At 41.6% G+C, this 16,252-nt stretch overlaps 1 protein-coding gene across 1 annotated transcript in view; it reads right to left on the reverse strand.

Moving 5' to 3' along the window:
* Nucleotides 1-16,252, reverse strand: part of ERICH6B (glutamate rich 6B) — a 244,794-nt gene that overhangs the window by 22,098 nt on the left and 206,444 nt on the right. The window contains exon 15 of the mRNA XM_088477424.1: nt 11,838-11,993. Within this exon, the coding sequence (XP_088333550.1) occupies nt 11,838-11,993 (156 nt within the window). The remainder of the gene's footprint in view (nt 1-11,837; nt 11,994-16,252) is intronic.

The following is a 16,252-nucleotide window of genomic DNA, read 5'->3' on the forward strand; positions in this document are numbered from 1 at the left end:
CCTCCACACTATCCTTGTTTTTACTTGCAAGTTGCTATATTCTGTTTACACATCTAGGGTGCTGGTGTAATGCCCCAAGTACAAGTCAAAAGTGTCTCAATGTATCACACTATAATTTACACTATAAAGATAAATATATGGTAAACAGCTACACTCATTACAAATTCAAAGTTGTATTATATATGAATATTAAAACAGCGTTCCTAACTGCACTACCTGCTTTTTTTAGTTTTTGTTTTTTTTAATAGGTCCCACTAGTGTGATAATCAAAAAGTTGCAAATCTCTCATATATTCACAATAATACAAAGTATATTGCATCAAGCAGTAATTAATCATTTATGTTAACCATGCATAATTAATGAAAACCCCAGTGCATCTTTTTAAGTTGTTTACAGTTGCACTCAATTAAGTTTGTATTTTAGAAAGTGCTTACACTTGCAATTAATAGTAAATGGCTGAAAAGTAGCCAAAATATTTTAGTTCACATAAGTCCTATGAAATCAGCATTTGATTTATAGAGTTGTTTATATTGCATTGTACTTCACAGAGATGTACACAAATGTTCAATGCATTAATTACAATAAAAATAATGTTACCACTTCCTGGGTTGAGTTATGGAGGCTCACATGCTGATTATTGCAGCACTGAATACTGGGATTTGTGTGGCCACCACAAATAGCATGATATACCGTATATACTCGAGTATAAGCCGACCCGAATATAAGCCGAGGTACCTACTTTTACCCCAAAAAACTGGGAAAACTTATTTACTCGAGTATAAGCCTAGTGTGGGAATGGCAGGAGCTGGTAGTGCCCCCAGTAGTAATTCCCCCTGGTTGTGCCCCCAGTAGTAATCCCTCCTGGTAGTGCCCCCAGTGGTAATCCCCCCTTTCAGTGCCTCCAGTAGTAATCCCCCCTTTTAGTGCCCCCTGTAGTAATCCCCCCTGTAGTAATTCCCCCCTGGTAGTGCCCCCTGTAGTAATCCCCCCCTGGTAGTTCCCCCAGTGGTAATACCCCTTTTAGTGCCCCCTGCAGTAATCGCCCCCTGGTAGTGCCCCCTGTAATCCCCACCCCCCAGTAGAGAGAGACGTGACAAGAATAAAAAAAAAAAATCACTTACCTGTAACTCCCGCTCCTGGTCCCGCCGCTGTCCGCTCCTCCGGCCGCTTTGCATGGGAGAGATGTCGTCATGAGGACGTGTCTCCCATCACCCACTGCGGGAGCCGGAAGAAGGCTCCTGCAGTGGGAGCAGCAGCAGCCGCTGAGAGTCTGAGACTCTCAGCGGCTGCTGATTACACCAAACACGCAGCTGCCGGCTCCGGCGGCTGTGTGTTTGGCAGTGTGTAGCGCTGACCGAACTCCGTCCGGTCAGCGCTACACTTGACTCGAGTATAAGCCGAGGGGGTACTTTTTCAGCACATTTTTTGTGCTGAAAAACTCGGCTTATACTCAAGTATATACGGTAGGACCATCTCTAGCTGCAACAGCAACACTTTACTCACTTTACTCACTTTTTCTCATGGACTACTAGAATTGTGATTTATTTGGAACATGATTCTCAACTCATTGTAAAAATTGAGGGCCTGTTTCAGAATTTTACGCAAATCAGCTGCAGATGCAGCCACATTGCGTGCTCAGAATTAAATGTGGATCTTTGCTTGTATTGGAAGTAGTCCGCATTTATACATCTGTTAGTAGACTTCCTCACAATTAGAGCATATTCACACTGGCTCTATCGTTGCTGCTGGACGGCTGTCTGAAATCAGAAGGAGCTCAGCGTGCGCTCACCTCTGAATAGATCGCAACACCACCTATATACCTATGACACTACTTCACCCAAGAACACTAAGCTGAAGTGTGAACCCCCACTTGCCGTGCAGTTACAAGTTAGATGTGGGTGAGATGCATACAACTCAGAAACGCCTGTATTTTTATAAAAGTTTAATTTGCTCAACTACCCGTCCGCAAAACAGACTTACATGCAACTCTGAATCAGCCCCAGAGTGTATAGCTATGGTGAAATGCGATCGGTGGGCCCCATGGCAACATTTTTGGGGGCCCTGGTGATCTGCACTAGAGACCTTCTCTCATTTCTGACAATGTTTGACATCTAGTGCATGCACCGGAACCATTTTGGACTTTCAGCTCTGGAGAATAGCTGGGGCCTATGTAGTAGATAAACTGATATCCCTAGGCCTCTATGAGAAATTAAATGAGAAGTATTATAGAGGCAAATACAAGGGTTTCATGCATAGTATACAATATGAGTTTTGCTTAATTATAACCTACAAACTCAATAACACAAAAATAATATTTCACATCTGCATTTCTTTTGTCTAACTTTTATGTTATTGTTTTTGTTTCTTCCCTGCTTTACCAACTTTATAGCTACTAAGGAAATGTTGTTCATTTGCCTCTTTTCTTCCTTCCATCTGAATAACAAGCTCACTATACCATTCATTACCCTGGACAATATTGTTGATCTCACTGGTTCTCCCCAGGACACTGAAACCCTGTGAATGAATAAAATGCTATACAGCACGGATGTCCACTCATTGAGGTTGGACGTGAACCAGCAAGCTACAGTACAAGTGCAGTCTAGCGGCATCTTTGAAGAGTGCAAATACAAGAATGCCTGGTTGGGGAATATGTGTGATAACATTATGATGATGAAAAGAGTGTGAGCCTACCTCATGGGAGGGTTGTTTGGGGTTAGTTATACACTGATGGGATATAAGGTGTGAAGTTATACTTGCCAGTTACTACTGTATGTGTAAGTACATCATTACTATGTTTCTTAAATGGAGCCAGTTGACTAGAATATGTTCCTGTTCTGCATAACAGGATGTATCACCTTGTTAGTTACTCTACTCTGTGGGCTCCAATAGAAAGTGAGAGATAGCTGAAGCAATGGTGAGATCACAAATGCAAGTAAGGATTAAATGTGGGAGGTTCACTTAATTTAGGCAGCCAAACACTTTTGTTATAGGATGGCTAATCCATTGTTTCAAGAAGAGTCCCATTTAGACTTAATGGCACCAATTCAGCAGGGGGAATGAGGACATATCTGCACATTGTAACCACCCATAAAACAACCTCTTTATACTTACTGCCCAATAATATAACTTAGGGTGTCACACTTACTTGTGAAAAAATTACAGGAGTGGATGTAGACCTGCCCAGGGTGTTTTATATTGGAAGGGACATCATCATGAAGTTTTGGCTTTTATCAAGTCCTAGTAGCACACCCTGATCTTAACTCCATCACTGTGATCTAAGGGCCTGATTCAGAGCCGGACGCTATTTGCGCTCGCTCGTCCAGAAAAAGGGGCTGGCTATTTAAATTAACCGTTCGCTCTTTGCGGTCTGTTCACGCCTCTATGTCTGAACGAGCGAACGAAACAAGCGAACGTAATTTTGAAAAAACGCCCCCTGGCTGCTCGCATCATACGTCATGTCCGCTATTTATTAGATCAATCGAGTACATCGGATGGCGTATGAACTGCTCGCTATTCTTGTGGTTGGTTTTTCCTACCACAATCATGCGAGCAGTTCTAACTATAAAACAACCAAGTGACGTGGGCAATGACGCTGCTTTGTTAATTATGCACACCCTTAAAATGCTCGTTTTGACCTTTTGGCACGCCTGCGTTCGGATCTCCACTCCCCGTTTTCAAACACCTTCCCCTGTTACCACCCACAAACGCCTCATTCTGTCACTCAAAATAGCAGGCATTCGCTATTTAGCGAGCACACGATTTTCGTCCGCACTGACTGGTTCGCGCATGCGTATTAAAATCCGTACGCATGCGCAGTTGTGCGAACATCGGTCGGAACGAACGAGCGGCCGCTTACGTGCGGCTCTGAATCAGGCCCTAAGTGTCTGGAATCGGAGTTATCCACTACACTGCTACATCTTTTGCTGCATTGGGAGAAACCTGCAAATTAGTGAGCCCAGTGTGCCTGCATAATGGGGGTGAATGGTAGCTGTTCCTTACCACGTTGTTAGATGGTACTTTGGCAAAGTGGCTGGTACAAGTACAGTATTCACAAGAATCCTTCCGACAGTGTTAAAGTCGATAACTGAACTGCTAGGTTGAGGATATTCTATGTGCATTGGTACAGTAGCATATCTAGCTATTATATATTTTACTTGTACATAGTTTTGTTACTGTGTTACACTATTCTTTTTTGTGTTGTGTAATAAAGGCATAGTTGTACCTTATTGCCCTTACCTATGTGATCTATTGACCTATAAAAGGTGCCGAGTACTCCTGCTCACGATAATCATCTGCCTTTGCCAAGGTGGGTCAGGCCAAATGGTGGACATGAACGATTATAAACCTGATATCCTGACAGCAGATACTCCAGAAAAAATCATGGTGGCAACAGTAATAAGGTCACTATTACAGTGCAATCTACTTCAGAAAAATTCCCTTCATTATTTTCTTCTGTTAATTTACATATCTCTTTAGCCTCAACCTTTATATCTCTAACCAATAATTAGAATGTACAGCCATCTGAAATGTTATGTGTTAATTTAGTGTCATTTTAGATTCTTATTACATTTATTAAATGGCACCTACCAATGTGCTTTTCTGCAATGGTGCTGATGAAAGGTGCAAATTGAGTCCTATTAATGTAATATAGGGATGAGACCTGATCTCTAACACCTCTGGTTCAATTCCTACTGCACTGAGATAAAGGCTGTGCACCTACACCTACATGCAGCCCCTTCACACCTTCATGTCAAAAAATAATTATTTCCCTTAGCTTTGGCTATGTAGTGGAATGGTATGCACACACATGCATGTGCCGTAAGATCACCTAAAATCCACTCTACTCTTCCTATCAGCGAAATCAAACTTTTATCGGGAATCTGCGAATGCGCAGGACCCATTCTGCGAGTGTGCAGAATGGGTCCTACTAACATGCACGCTAGCCCTTGAATGCCTCTGCCTGATGGACTGGCAGAAGCGTTTAAGGGGCGGTGCAGGGGCGGGGTCTGCCGGAGTTCCCGGAAATGGGCCGTGTCCGCCCCATTTCCTTGGAGTGTCCAGCCCAGAGAAAGCGTGGACGTACGCAGTCTGCTGGGCTCGCAAGCCAGCCAGCCTGAGTAAGCTGAGGCTTACTCAGCTGGCCGGCACCTTGCGCAGTCCACCATCGCGACCATCGACCACCGATGGTCCCGATGATGATCCCAGCACTGCGACCTACGTTGCAGTGCTGGGATCGCAAATGTAGCAGGGGGTGTCATACACCTCCTGCTGCATTTGTACGATTGCAAGGATCGCATTGCAAAGCTGACTGCGTGCACTACACACTACAGTATATGCCTGTGTCCAGCTTTGCAATTGCGATCCTTGCTGAACCAGGCCCTATGTACTTAGGGCCTGATTCTGAATGGGACGCATCTGCAGCTGCCTTTCCATATGGCCCTGGCAGCCTGCTTTTTATCTTATGCTAATGCAAGAACCCACCCGTGTATGCCAAATATCTACAGTATGCGTCTGCATGTGCAAGTCCATCCAGACCACTGTTGTTACATCTGCAGTCGCACCATCATCATTAGCATTGCAGCTACTCCATGCTGTGTGCAAAAGTTCGGAAATAGGTGTCCCATCTGCATCGCATGCTATGATGAACAAGCACAGAATGCAGCTTACATGCTTTCGACACTCGCATGACACTCTCAGGAGATGGATCAGTCCTTATGTCCGCATGGTTGCAGCCCGGTTACCCCCAGAAACACCCATTTCACTGAAAGACAGCTCCATAGAAGAATGGAGCAATCAGTTTGCACTTGAAAACTGCGTCTATGTGTGTATGCCTGGTCCGGCACATGCGTAGTTGACAATTTCTTTTTAAGGCACATGTGCAGTATGCAGGTATCCACAAGATGTGTCCACATTTCCACTTGGTCCGAATCAGGCCCTTAATGTCTTTGTTGTCCTCTTACTGATAATCACAATAAATGGCCTGGACGCTGTACTACATAACAGAGTGACAAGAACCAGTGACTTCTCTTCGCCATCACTAAAGCCACAATTCTCTCTGAATTCTTGTATTGTGTCACAAAATAAACCCACACTGGAAACACAAATTAGGGATACATGAGAGCAGGGCAGAACATCAACTGTGGGCTCCAACTAATCGCTACTTCACCACAATATACATCCTTCTCTAAGCCCTTACTACCAAACCCCAGCACTTCCAAAAACCTTTCAGTGATCCCAGAACCATCATCCCAACATCTTATTAGCACCTCACCTCTATTTCCATGCCTCCTTTTGTTGACACATGATGCAACCTTAAGTAATCACTAACTCCAACCTCTCCCTTCCAAACAAACTCTCACCTGATGCTCTTCTCTGCAGCACCCCATCGCCTGACTCTTTCCTCTAATCACACATACCTGCACATAAATGTTCTATTCATACATAAAAAGTAAAATAAAGATAGAGCCCCTAAAATTTGGCATCAAGGGCACATATGTCTCACCTGCCCCACCTTGGTTATCGTATATATAAAATTTATTGGTCTGTTTATTTGTCTGTCCGGTTATGCATTTGGATACCTCTGCACGAATTGGGATGAAACCAATGTGAGGTGGTCCAGCTGGATCCTGGCCAAGTTGTAGAGGGCTTAGGATCCCCTTTTGACCTCCCATTGCTGGGCAGAACTTTGACCAGGGGGGTCTGTTCTGAGCCTTCCACTGGATGGATTTGGATGAAAACTTCAAAGAGAGGTAACATTGGATCCCCAAAGACATACTAGTGGTTAGGGTCCCAGTCGGACCTCCTGATGGTGTACGCTGGACAGAACTTTGATCCGGGGAGCCTGTTCGGGGCCTTCCACCGGATTGATTTGGATGAAAACTTCACAGAGGGGTGGCAATTGGTCTGAGATACCTAATGGATTGGTTGGGGTCCCGGTCGGACCTCAAGGAGGAGTGTGTCAGGCAGAACTTTGACCCAGGGAGCCTGTTCTGGGCCTTCCACTGGATGTATTTGGATGACATCACATAGTTTGGATGAAAACTTCACAGAGTGGTAGCAATGGTTACCAGAAGACATACTAGTTGAGGACCCGGTCGGACATCCCGTTGGTGTACACTGGGCAGAACTTTGACCTGGGGAGCCTGTTCTGAGCCTTCCACTGGATGGATTTGGATGATAATAGCTTCACATAAGGGGTGGCAATTGGTCTAGGATGCCTAATAGAATGGTTGGGGTCATGGTCAGACCTCACGGCGGAGTGTGCCGGGCAGAACTTTGACCCAGGGAGCGTGTTCCGGGCCTTCCACTGGATGGATTTGGATAACATCTCATAATAAAACTTAATAACTTGAAGATTTAAACCCAGGCAACGCTGGGTACTTCAGGTAGTGCCACTATAAACTATATTATTACATACATTCATGTGCGTGTGTGGGGAGGTAGTCTCTGTTAAAAGTCACGGCCACATTTACTTTCCAAAAGTGACCTGGGAGACATGCTTAAATAAGATAAGATAAAAGAACAAACACATACTAGAATGCTTGTTACTGTTTTACCATGACTTGATTGCTTAGCAACAATTTTGTCACATTAACCATCAATTTGGACATAGTTACATAGTTACTGAGGTTAAAAAAAAGACACAAGTAGTCAATTTCAACCTTTCATAATTTCTGTATTGATCCATAGGAAGGCTAAACAAAAACACTTGTGTTACTGTTACCAATTTAGCCTGAGAGTGAACGGAATGTCTGGAACCATAGCTCATTCACTTATCTCTAGATAGAACGATTTAGGAAGTAACAAGAAAGTAATACAAAGTACACTGGTCTCAAAATCACTTTATGTGGAAGAAATTCAACTGAAAAGCACAATGGTGCATGTTGTCTAAAACCTCTGTTCAACAATACATCAAAATAATTTTGTTGGTTTTCTAACAAGGCCTCTTTTGTTCTTTGCCAGCATAGTGCCAGCATAGTACTTACAGTTTGAAATCTCTAATTTGTATTCTCTTTCCATTGTGAATGAACACTCAGGAATAGTATACGTCAGGTTAAATTTATTTTGTTAGCACCATGTGGAATTCGATTAAGTGCAATTGGCACTTTGTGCCTGTGGGACAATCTCAAGACATCGAGAAGAACTGCAGTTTCAGTTCAGAAATGACTTTCTATTCCAAGCTAGTGAGTCATATTTTCTTTATCTCATTTCACTTATTTGTTGTTATTCAGAAAACAATTCATATGCATTTGAAATTCACAGATCATAAGAAGAAATAGGTTATATTTATGGCAATGCCTACATTGGTAGTACACCCTAGAGAGAATTAACCAGGCTTTGCAAAAATCCAATTTTCACATTCTAAATAAGTAGCAGAGAAACATCCCAAAAATTCACATTGCAACCTTCTAATCTCTTAGACTATTATGAATCAGCGAGATTATTGCTGTCTATTAATGTGTCTCATCAGGTCACTGGGTTTAGGATCCAGAAATATTTAGTTGCAAATATTGTCTATTTTTAATGTATGCAAGTAAGTCGCTATATATTTAAAGTACTAGTAATAAGTACAGCGTTATATACTTTTAATTCAATGTAAAAAGGATTTAACCTTGTAGTGCACTATTTAATTAGAAAGTTTTAGTTTTAGTTTACTATTCATTTATGACTATTTCATATATGTTAGTCAGTGCTGACCCATGTTATGATCTGACCAGCCATCAGTTCCTGGCGTCTATGGACATATGTGTCATCTAAATATAATATAATAAGTACTAAAATGTGTCAAGTGACCATGGAATATAACTTACGCTCCATACACAGTGAAGCGGAAAATACAGCAATACCTCCCAGTCTTAGTAAATATTAGGAAGTATCACCTGCAGGAAGTGAGAGAAGCGAAGCTGCCCAAGGCAACCGGTCAGCTCCTGACTGTCATTTATCTAGAAGATATCAAACAATAGTTAGCGCTCACAGTATTTATCACAAAGGAGAGTATTCTAAAAATACCACTAGTTGCTGGCTCAGGGAGGTGTCCTATCCTCCTTAACATAGACATATAGGCCCCCATTTAGTAACGAGTTTTATCACCAAAACGAGTGATAAATTTCACTGTGTATGATACATGGTGCTCCAGCCAATCAGCTCCCAACTGTCATTTTTGTAACAGTTGACAGTTGGGAGCTGATTGGCTGGAGAACCATTATCATACACAGTGAAATTTATCACTCGTTTTGGTGATAAAACTCGTTAGTACATGGCGCCATAGTAACATAAAAGGGCAGAGCAAGCTCTCTGTGGTATTAGGATGTATTCTACCGTTTGTGTCTTGTTTATGCAAATCAGAGTAAATGTGCAACTTAATACAATAAATCAGGTGGGCAATAACTATAGGCAGAGTATTCCTCCATAGTACGGACCAATATTGTTCTCATTGGACATTACATGAAGACAGAATATTGGTCCGTACTACGGAGGAATACTCTGCCTACAGTTATTGCCCACCTGATTTACTGTATTAAGTTGCACATTTACTCTGATTTGCACAAACAATATGAATTAAGACATCTACAGTGATCTTTACTACATCTTTTTCACAAACAAGACACAAACGGTAGAATAAGCTAATACCACAGAGCGCTTGCTCTGCCCTTTTATGTCACTATATGTCATTTATCTAGCATAGCCTATGAAATGACAGCTATAAGTTCACTGGTTGCTTTGGGCAACTTCTCCACTTTCTCTCTCTTCAAGGCTTAATATGTTTCCACCTTATACACAATAGGCAAGTACTTAAAAACAAAGCTGGTGTCAATGAGAACTACTGTAAAGCATTTTGCCTATAATAGTATAGATATATAGCCTCTCCTTCAGGCTATTAGAAAGTAGCACAAAACTTATGCAAGGCACAGTAAAAACTTAGGACCTCATTCAGAGGCACTCTCAAAAAGTGAGCGCTCGCTCTGAATGAGGGCGACAGCTTTTTTTTTAAACTGGCCTCCTGGCCGCTCGCTAAGCTCTGGGTGATCACCCACAGCTTTTGCGAGCAGCCATGTGATGGTCGCGATTATCGCGACCATCGGGTTTGCGACAAGACCCTTGTGGTAGGGTCTCGTCTGCCGCAAGCCCCAGTGAGCTTCCTGGTCAAATAGAGTAGGAAGCTCACTACTGACATCACGAGTGATGTCAGTAGGGCCGCCCACAAACGTCAGTCTGTTTGACTAACCACCCCCCGCCCCACCTAAAAAAAGGGGAGAGCTGTCAATCAACATCAACAGCCACCCCGTTTGCAGCGAACCCCGGAGCGAGTGAATTTCTCACTCGCTTCGGGGCTCGCGCACGCAGCGTGTGCACAGTGCCCCACCATCGACCCGCTTGCGAGCGGGTCTGAATGAGGGGCTTAACGTCTTCTTTCCAATAACTTCTTGCACTATACATATTACAGCAATGGGAGAATACATTTTGGTACTGAAGTGCCTTGCCAACTATAGTTCTTTACAATAAGTTCTATTATCTGTGTGAAAGTCTGCATTCATTTTTGGATGCAGCAAAGACGATGGAGAAACAATCTTAGTATAACACTTTCCTCACACCATACCAGGTTACTTTGGTTAAACTGTAGCTCACCACTGTATCAGATTGCTCAGGGTCCAGGAGGGGCGGCAACTGGAATCTATTGGGTCCTGCTACATCTGGTGATTACTTATTATGCAGCCCACTCTCACCTACAAAATAGGAGGTAGGTGCTGTCAGTGTACTCTCAGTCAGTGTCACTGTCAGTGTACTGCTGTTCTTCTCGTCACTGGTGGCCACTTCACCTCGACAAGATATCATGACATCATGTGGATGGGGATGTGGTTGGCACAGGATGTTGTATAGCCCTGTTATGGCACTGACCATCCCCACTGGGGAGGAGAGAAGGGGGGCTCTGGAAATCTGCTACTGTCAAAGAGTCATAGTGTGAGCCCATGATTCCACCCGTTGTGGGCTCCTAATTCCCTAGGGGCCCACGTGTGGTGCACCTATTGCAACACCAGTAGTTCCACCCCTGCATCACATTACACATGCATCTTGTAGAACAGTGGTAGGCAACCATTGGCATTAGTGCCACAAGATGCCAGTCAAAGGATGCTATGAATGGCATCCGCATCCCAGGTCATCTCTTTCACAGAGGAGATCTTTTTAGAGCACTAAAACCTCTCCAAATCAAAGAACACAAGCGTGGCCTACATACCCAGAGAAGCCTGGGCCACTGTTGAGAGAATCCCAACACTGTTATTCCTGCTCACAGCCAAAATAACAGTACAAACTTCTGAAGTATGTCTACATCTCCAGACTACATATTATCAACTTATTTTGAGCAAACTAGCTTCAAGCAAGGACAATAACATTTGCAGTACCCATCTACATGTTGTAATGGTATTGGCACTCTGGAAACTGTTCTGGCTTGTAATGTTGAAGGTCTGGCACCCAAATAGAAAGTACCTACTCTTAGTGTAGGAGGTCACATACAGTCAATATTTTAAATTAAAGATAACTGAAAATGTAACAAAGATCTACTGCAGTAAATTGATGAGATTACTGAAAACTTGGAGCAAAAACTAATTACTCTTCATCTTCAGGACAATATGACACAGCCAAAGGAATGAAATCATCATGTGACATTTCAGTGCCTTTACCATGATGTGTCCTGATTACTGATACATGACAGTCATTTTAGAGGTAACACAAAGAATAATAACACAGCTATTCACCAGTCATTCCTGCTTGATATAGGACTATCATCTTTTCTCCAGTTCTGTGCTTTCAATTGTATTTTAATATACCATTCAACTTACCAAAGCATCCCGTTCCGATGGTAGCAGGCTGCATGACCATTACTCATGAAAACGGCTTGTATCTGTGGATTGTGCTCAGCATCCTCCAAGATGATAAAGGTACATTGGGTGGGTTTTGAGCAGGCAATCAAGATACCAATATTTCCTGATGGATATCTGATTTGTAGTCAAGGAAGTAAGAAGTCCTAGGCTAAATGTACCAATTACTATTAAATATAAAAATTTAGATCTGCCACAGCAACATACTGTACCAACAAGCAGCCTGATCCCATCCTTATATATATGAGGCAAGATTGAAATATAAGATTTTACTCATAATAATATATGGCATAATAAAGGTCTGTCATTCATAACAACTGTATTATATTCATTTTCTTAAAAAAGACACTAGCATGACATGTTTTTATTTCATTTAGTAAAGATAGTTCAGTGTCTGGAATCAAATTCACATAATTAAAATAATGACCAATTGTGTGTCTTTTTTAAATCTGAGATCACTAATGAAGCATTTTACAATGCTTCCCTATGCTTCTAAGTGTGTTTATTTATTACCAGTTATTTATATAGTGCACACATATTCCGCAGCGCTTTACAGAGAATATTTGGCCATTCACATCAGTCCCTGCCCCGGTGGAGCTTACAATCTATATTCCCTATACAAGGAAGGTGCAAAGAACAATACTGTTATATGGATGCACACTCTTAATCAGATCACACTTAAAATATAACTATATAGTGTAATATATATATATATATGTATATAGCAAGTTAAAAATGTAATATCTAACACTGAAATCAATGTACATTGGAGAACACTGGTAATAAAGTGGAGAAAAACCCCAGGCAAATATAAACACTATTATACTATTATCAGATAATTATGGATTTTCAATTCAACAATAATTAGTGTTTGCAAGTAAAAAGTAACAAACAATAAACTTATCAAAACATACATGTGTATGAACACACAGTGACAAATTAGTGACAATGTGGCAAAAATATATGAAAAACAAGTGTCATATAATAAAAACTCAGGGCCTGATTCAGACCTGCTCGTGAGCGCTGAGCGCTCGCAAGTGGGTCGATGGTGCCCTAGTGCGCATGCGCACGACGGAGGGAGCTCCGTCGTGCGCATGCGCGAGACCCAGATAGCGACAGCCAAGCTGTCGCTCCGGGACTCGCACCAAAGGGGGCGTGCTGTCGATGTTGAGTGACAGCATGCCCCCTTTGGTGGGCGTGCCGGGGGCGTGGCTGCCATACTAAGGCGTTCCCATGGGAGAACCGTTGTAATTCCTACACCGTTCACCTGATTTGGATGTAATTACCCTCAAATTAAATCTGAAAGTCTGCAGTTAAAGCACATCCTGTTTGTTTCATTTCAAAGCCATTGTGGTGGTGAATAGAGGCCAAAATATGAAAATTCTGTCAATGTCCCAATATTTATGCACCTCACCTGTATATATATATATATATATATATATATATCATCCAAAAACACCTCCTGAACCCTCTCAGTGCCGCCTTGCATTTTTGGATGTTATGTTGGGGGGCGCTGACCCCCGAGGAAGGCACCAGAGCCAGCTATGTGCTAGACCTGAGTAGGTAATATGAGTGCTAGGGCATGGTGATGATACACATTTATATATATATATATATATATATGCCCCTAGCAAAACGTGCATCGACCTTTCACTAAGGGGCTCCTTTGCGCTCACAAGGAATCCCTTACTACAGTACACGGAACTCATCAGGGCTTCCCCGTTGACATCACGCCTGGTCCGTCAGGGTGAGATCTTGGGGTTTCCTCTTACAGCAGATGCTGTTCCTTTTTAACTTCACTGTGCTTGTGTGACCTTGTCCAATGCTCTGGGAAACAAGGGAAACTAGATCATGGCACACTTAATTGCACAGGCACTGATTTTCCTTTGATTTACTTAAGATGAACCAACTTTAGTGACTGTACCTGATTAAAAATTCTTCATATATTGCAGCTATTGTAGTACATATGAAATATTTATATTGCTTTTATAGTAGATCATTTCAAGATATAAGAGGCTTGTGGTGCTGTTTTTTTATTTTATGTATACATCTATTTATTAATAGTTATATTTCAATTACTATCTGATTAAGAGTGTGCCCCCATATAAGAGTATTGTTCTTTGCTCCTTCCTTGCATACCTATTGCTGCTCTGGAGGTCATTTGAAGCTAATAATTGAATTAATTGGGCAATATATTCCCAATAGTATAGATTTCTATGAATTTGCATTTTTTTTATCTCAATTCATTGCTCCTATACAGCTTTTGGATTGTGTGAGGAAACCGGGGAGAATATACAAACTCAATACAGTTAGGGTCGTGGTGGGAATCGAACCCACGACCTGCTATGAGGCAGTAATGCTAACCATTACACCATCCGTGCTGCCTTTCAAGGTATACGGTTATTGCAAACATCATTCAAAAAAGCAATCTGCTAATAGATGCTCTGGAAAATGCTCAAGGTGGCAAGTATACTAATATCCAACTTTGACCCCCCCATATTATTCTCTTTAATGTTTATATGTTTACCCTAACATACTGCTCGGTTCAGTGTCATATAACTGCAACACAATGGAGATTAAAGCATATATAATAGTGGAGCACTTAGAAAAATCAGGTAGCCGTGACGTTGGCCTGAAAGCTTACGTGATCAAAATATTAACTAATTCCTCATGCTAGTGGTAACGAGCGCCGGCAACAATTGTTTTTATGTTTTGTATTTACATATTTGTTTTTACATGTGGCATTATTGCAATGCAGCAGGTACTATGCATAATCTAAGCTTTATGTTTTAGCTTCAGTTATGTCTTATAGTGATTATTACAGTAAGGGTACAGTACATCGAGATTCTCTACATGTTTCACTTTTATGTATTTAACAGTGTTATGTAGGTTGTGTCTCACCTAGAAAGCCCTTTCCTATTTTCCAATAGGGGGGTAAAATTGCCTCACATTGCCTAACATTACTAATATTTAAACCTATTCTCAGGGACGTCGAAGGTGGAAGAAAAGTCAATTTGGGGAAGAAAAAGCTGTGAACCCTCCTGCATTGCAGTAAGACTCCAAGGTTAATGATATAATGGATGATGAGGTGGGTATCATTATACCACAGTACTTAGAGTAGCAGCTAAAACAGAAAATCCTGGAAACCAGGGATAAACGAAGACTGAGCAGGAAACTGTTTTACTCACTCTTATGTATCTTGCTGCCAGCATTTTAGAAAACTATTATTTAGTATTCCCAACAGTATGTCTGCACCTGGACATAGCTACCTTGCTATTACCTAGATATTGAAAACAAAGCTACAGTACCTATTATTTTGCATCATTCCAGTAAACCATTGGAACTAAGCAAGAAGCTAAAGAGATAACGACTGCAGTTTCACTACAGTATATAAGGACATTGAATCACAAAGTTTTAGGGTAATAAAAGAGATAACAAGTATGCTATCCTTAAATCTATAGCAATATATGCAAAAACACACAAGATACGTTCACAACACCGACAAGCATTCAACTCATCACTCTCTCCAGAATCTATTTTCTGAAGAGCAAAATGGGGCAAAATCACTATTTTTTTCTTGTTTTTTACTAAATAAGACTTAGGCCCGTATTCAATTAGGGAGCGAAAAGTCCATGCTGGACTTTTCGCTCCACATCGGAGCATTTCTGGGGATAAAGTATCGGGCGCATGCCCACTTTATCCCCGTATTCAATTTAAAATGAGCGAAAACGGGACCCTGCGAATTTGGATCTACGAAAAAAAAACGTGAATTTTCGGGAAATGTGCCTGGGACCCCTCTAAAGATGTCCAGACATGGGGGATCACTATGGGTACCCCCCTTTTTTGCCTGCAGAAGAAAGTTGGGTTTTTAAATAGCCGCGGCAAGTGTTTGTTTCCCGATATTGAAGAAGTGATGCAAAAGAGCACTTAGGTCTTTTTTTTCGCTTTTTTAAGTGGTCCCATCAAATTTGGGGTACATGAAAATGGGTATTAGTATATTTTTAAGTCCCTAAAGTATTTTTTTTTAAATTCTGCAAAAATGCACCTGCCGCTAATAACCTATTCTAGAAAACACCTGCTGCATACTTACCGAATAGCCCTGAACCTATTTCCCTATTTTTACACACTGTCCCTATTTTTTTTAAAAACTTTTTTGACACAGTTTATTTTGAAATGACATTCCCAGGGATGCAGGCTAGTTTTTTTTAAGCCTGCACCCCTAAACCCCAATTCTGCACTTTTTTTCGCCATGTAAAACATGGTGAAAAGTTATCCCCATTTTTTTTCAAAGACTTTTCGAACCTGCGAAAAGTCTTTGAAATTGAATACGGTGATAATTAAAATAGGCGAAAATGCCGTCATCGGCGATAAAAAAT

This window comes from Taudactylus pleione, unplaced genomic scaffold (assembly GCF_031769625.1).
Source record: "Taudactylus pleione unplaced genomic scaffold, aTauple2 ptg000005l, whole genome shotgun sequence".
Taxonomy (NCBI): domain Eukaryota; kingdom Metazoa; phylum Chordata; class Amphibia; order Anura; family Myobatrachidae; genus Taudactylus; species Taudactylus pleione.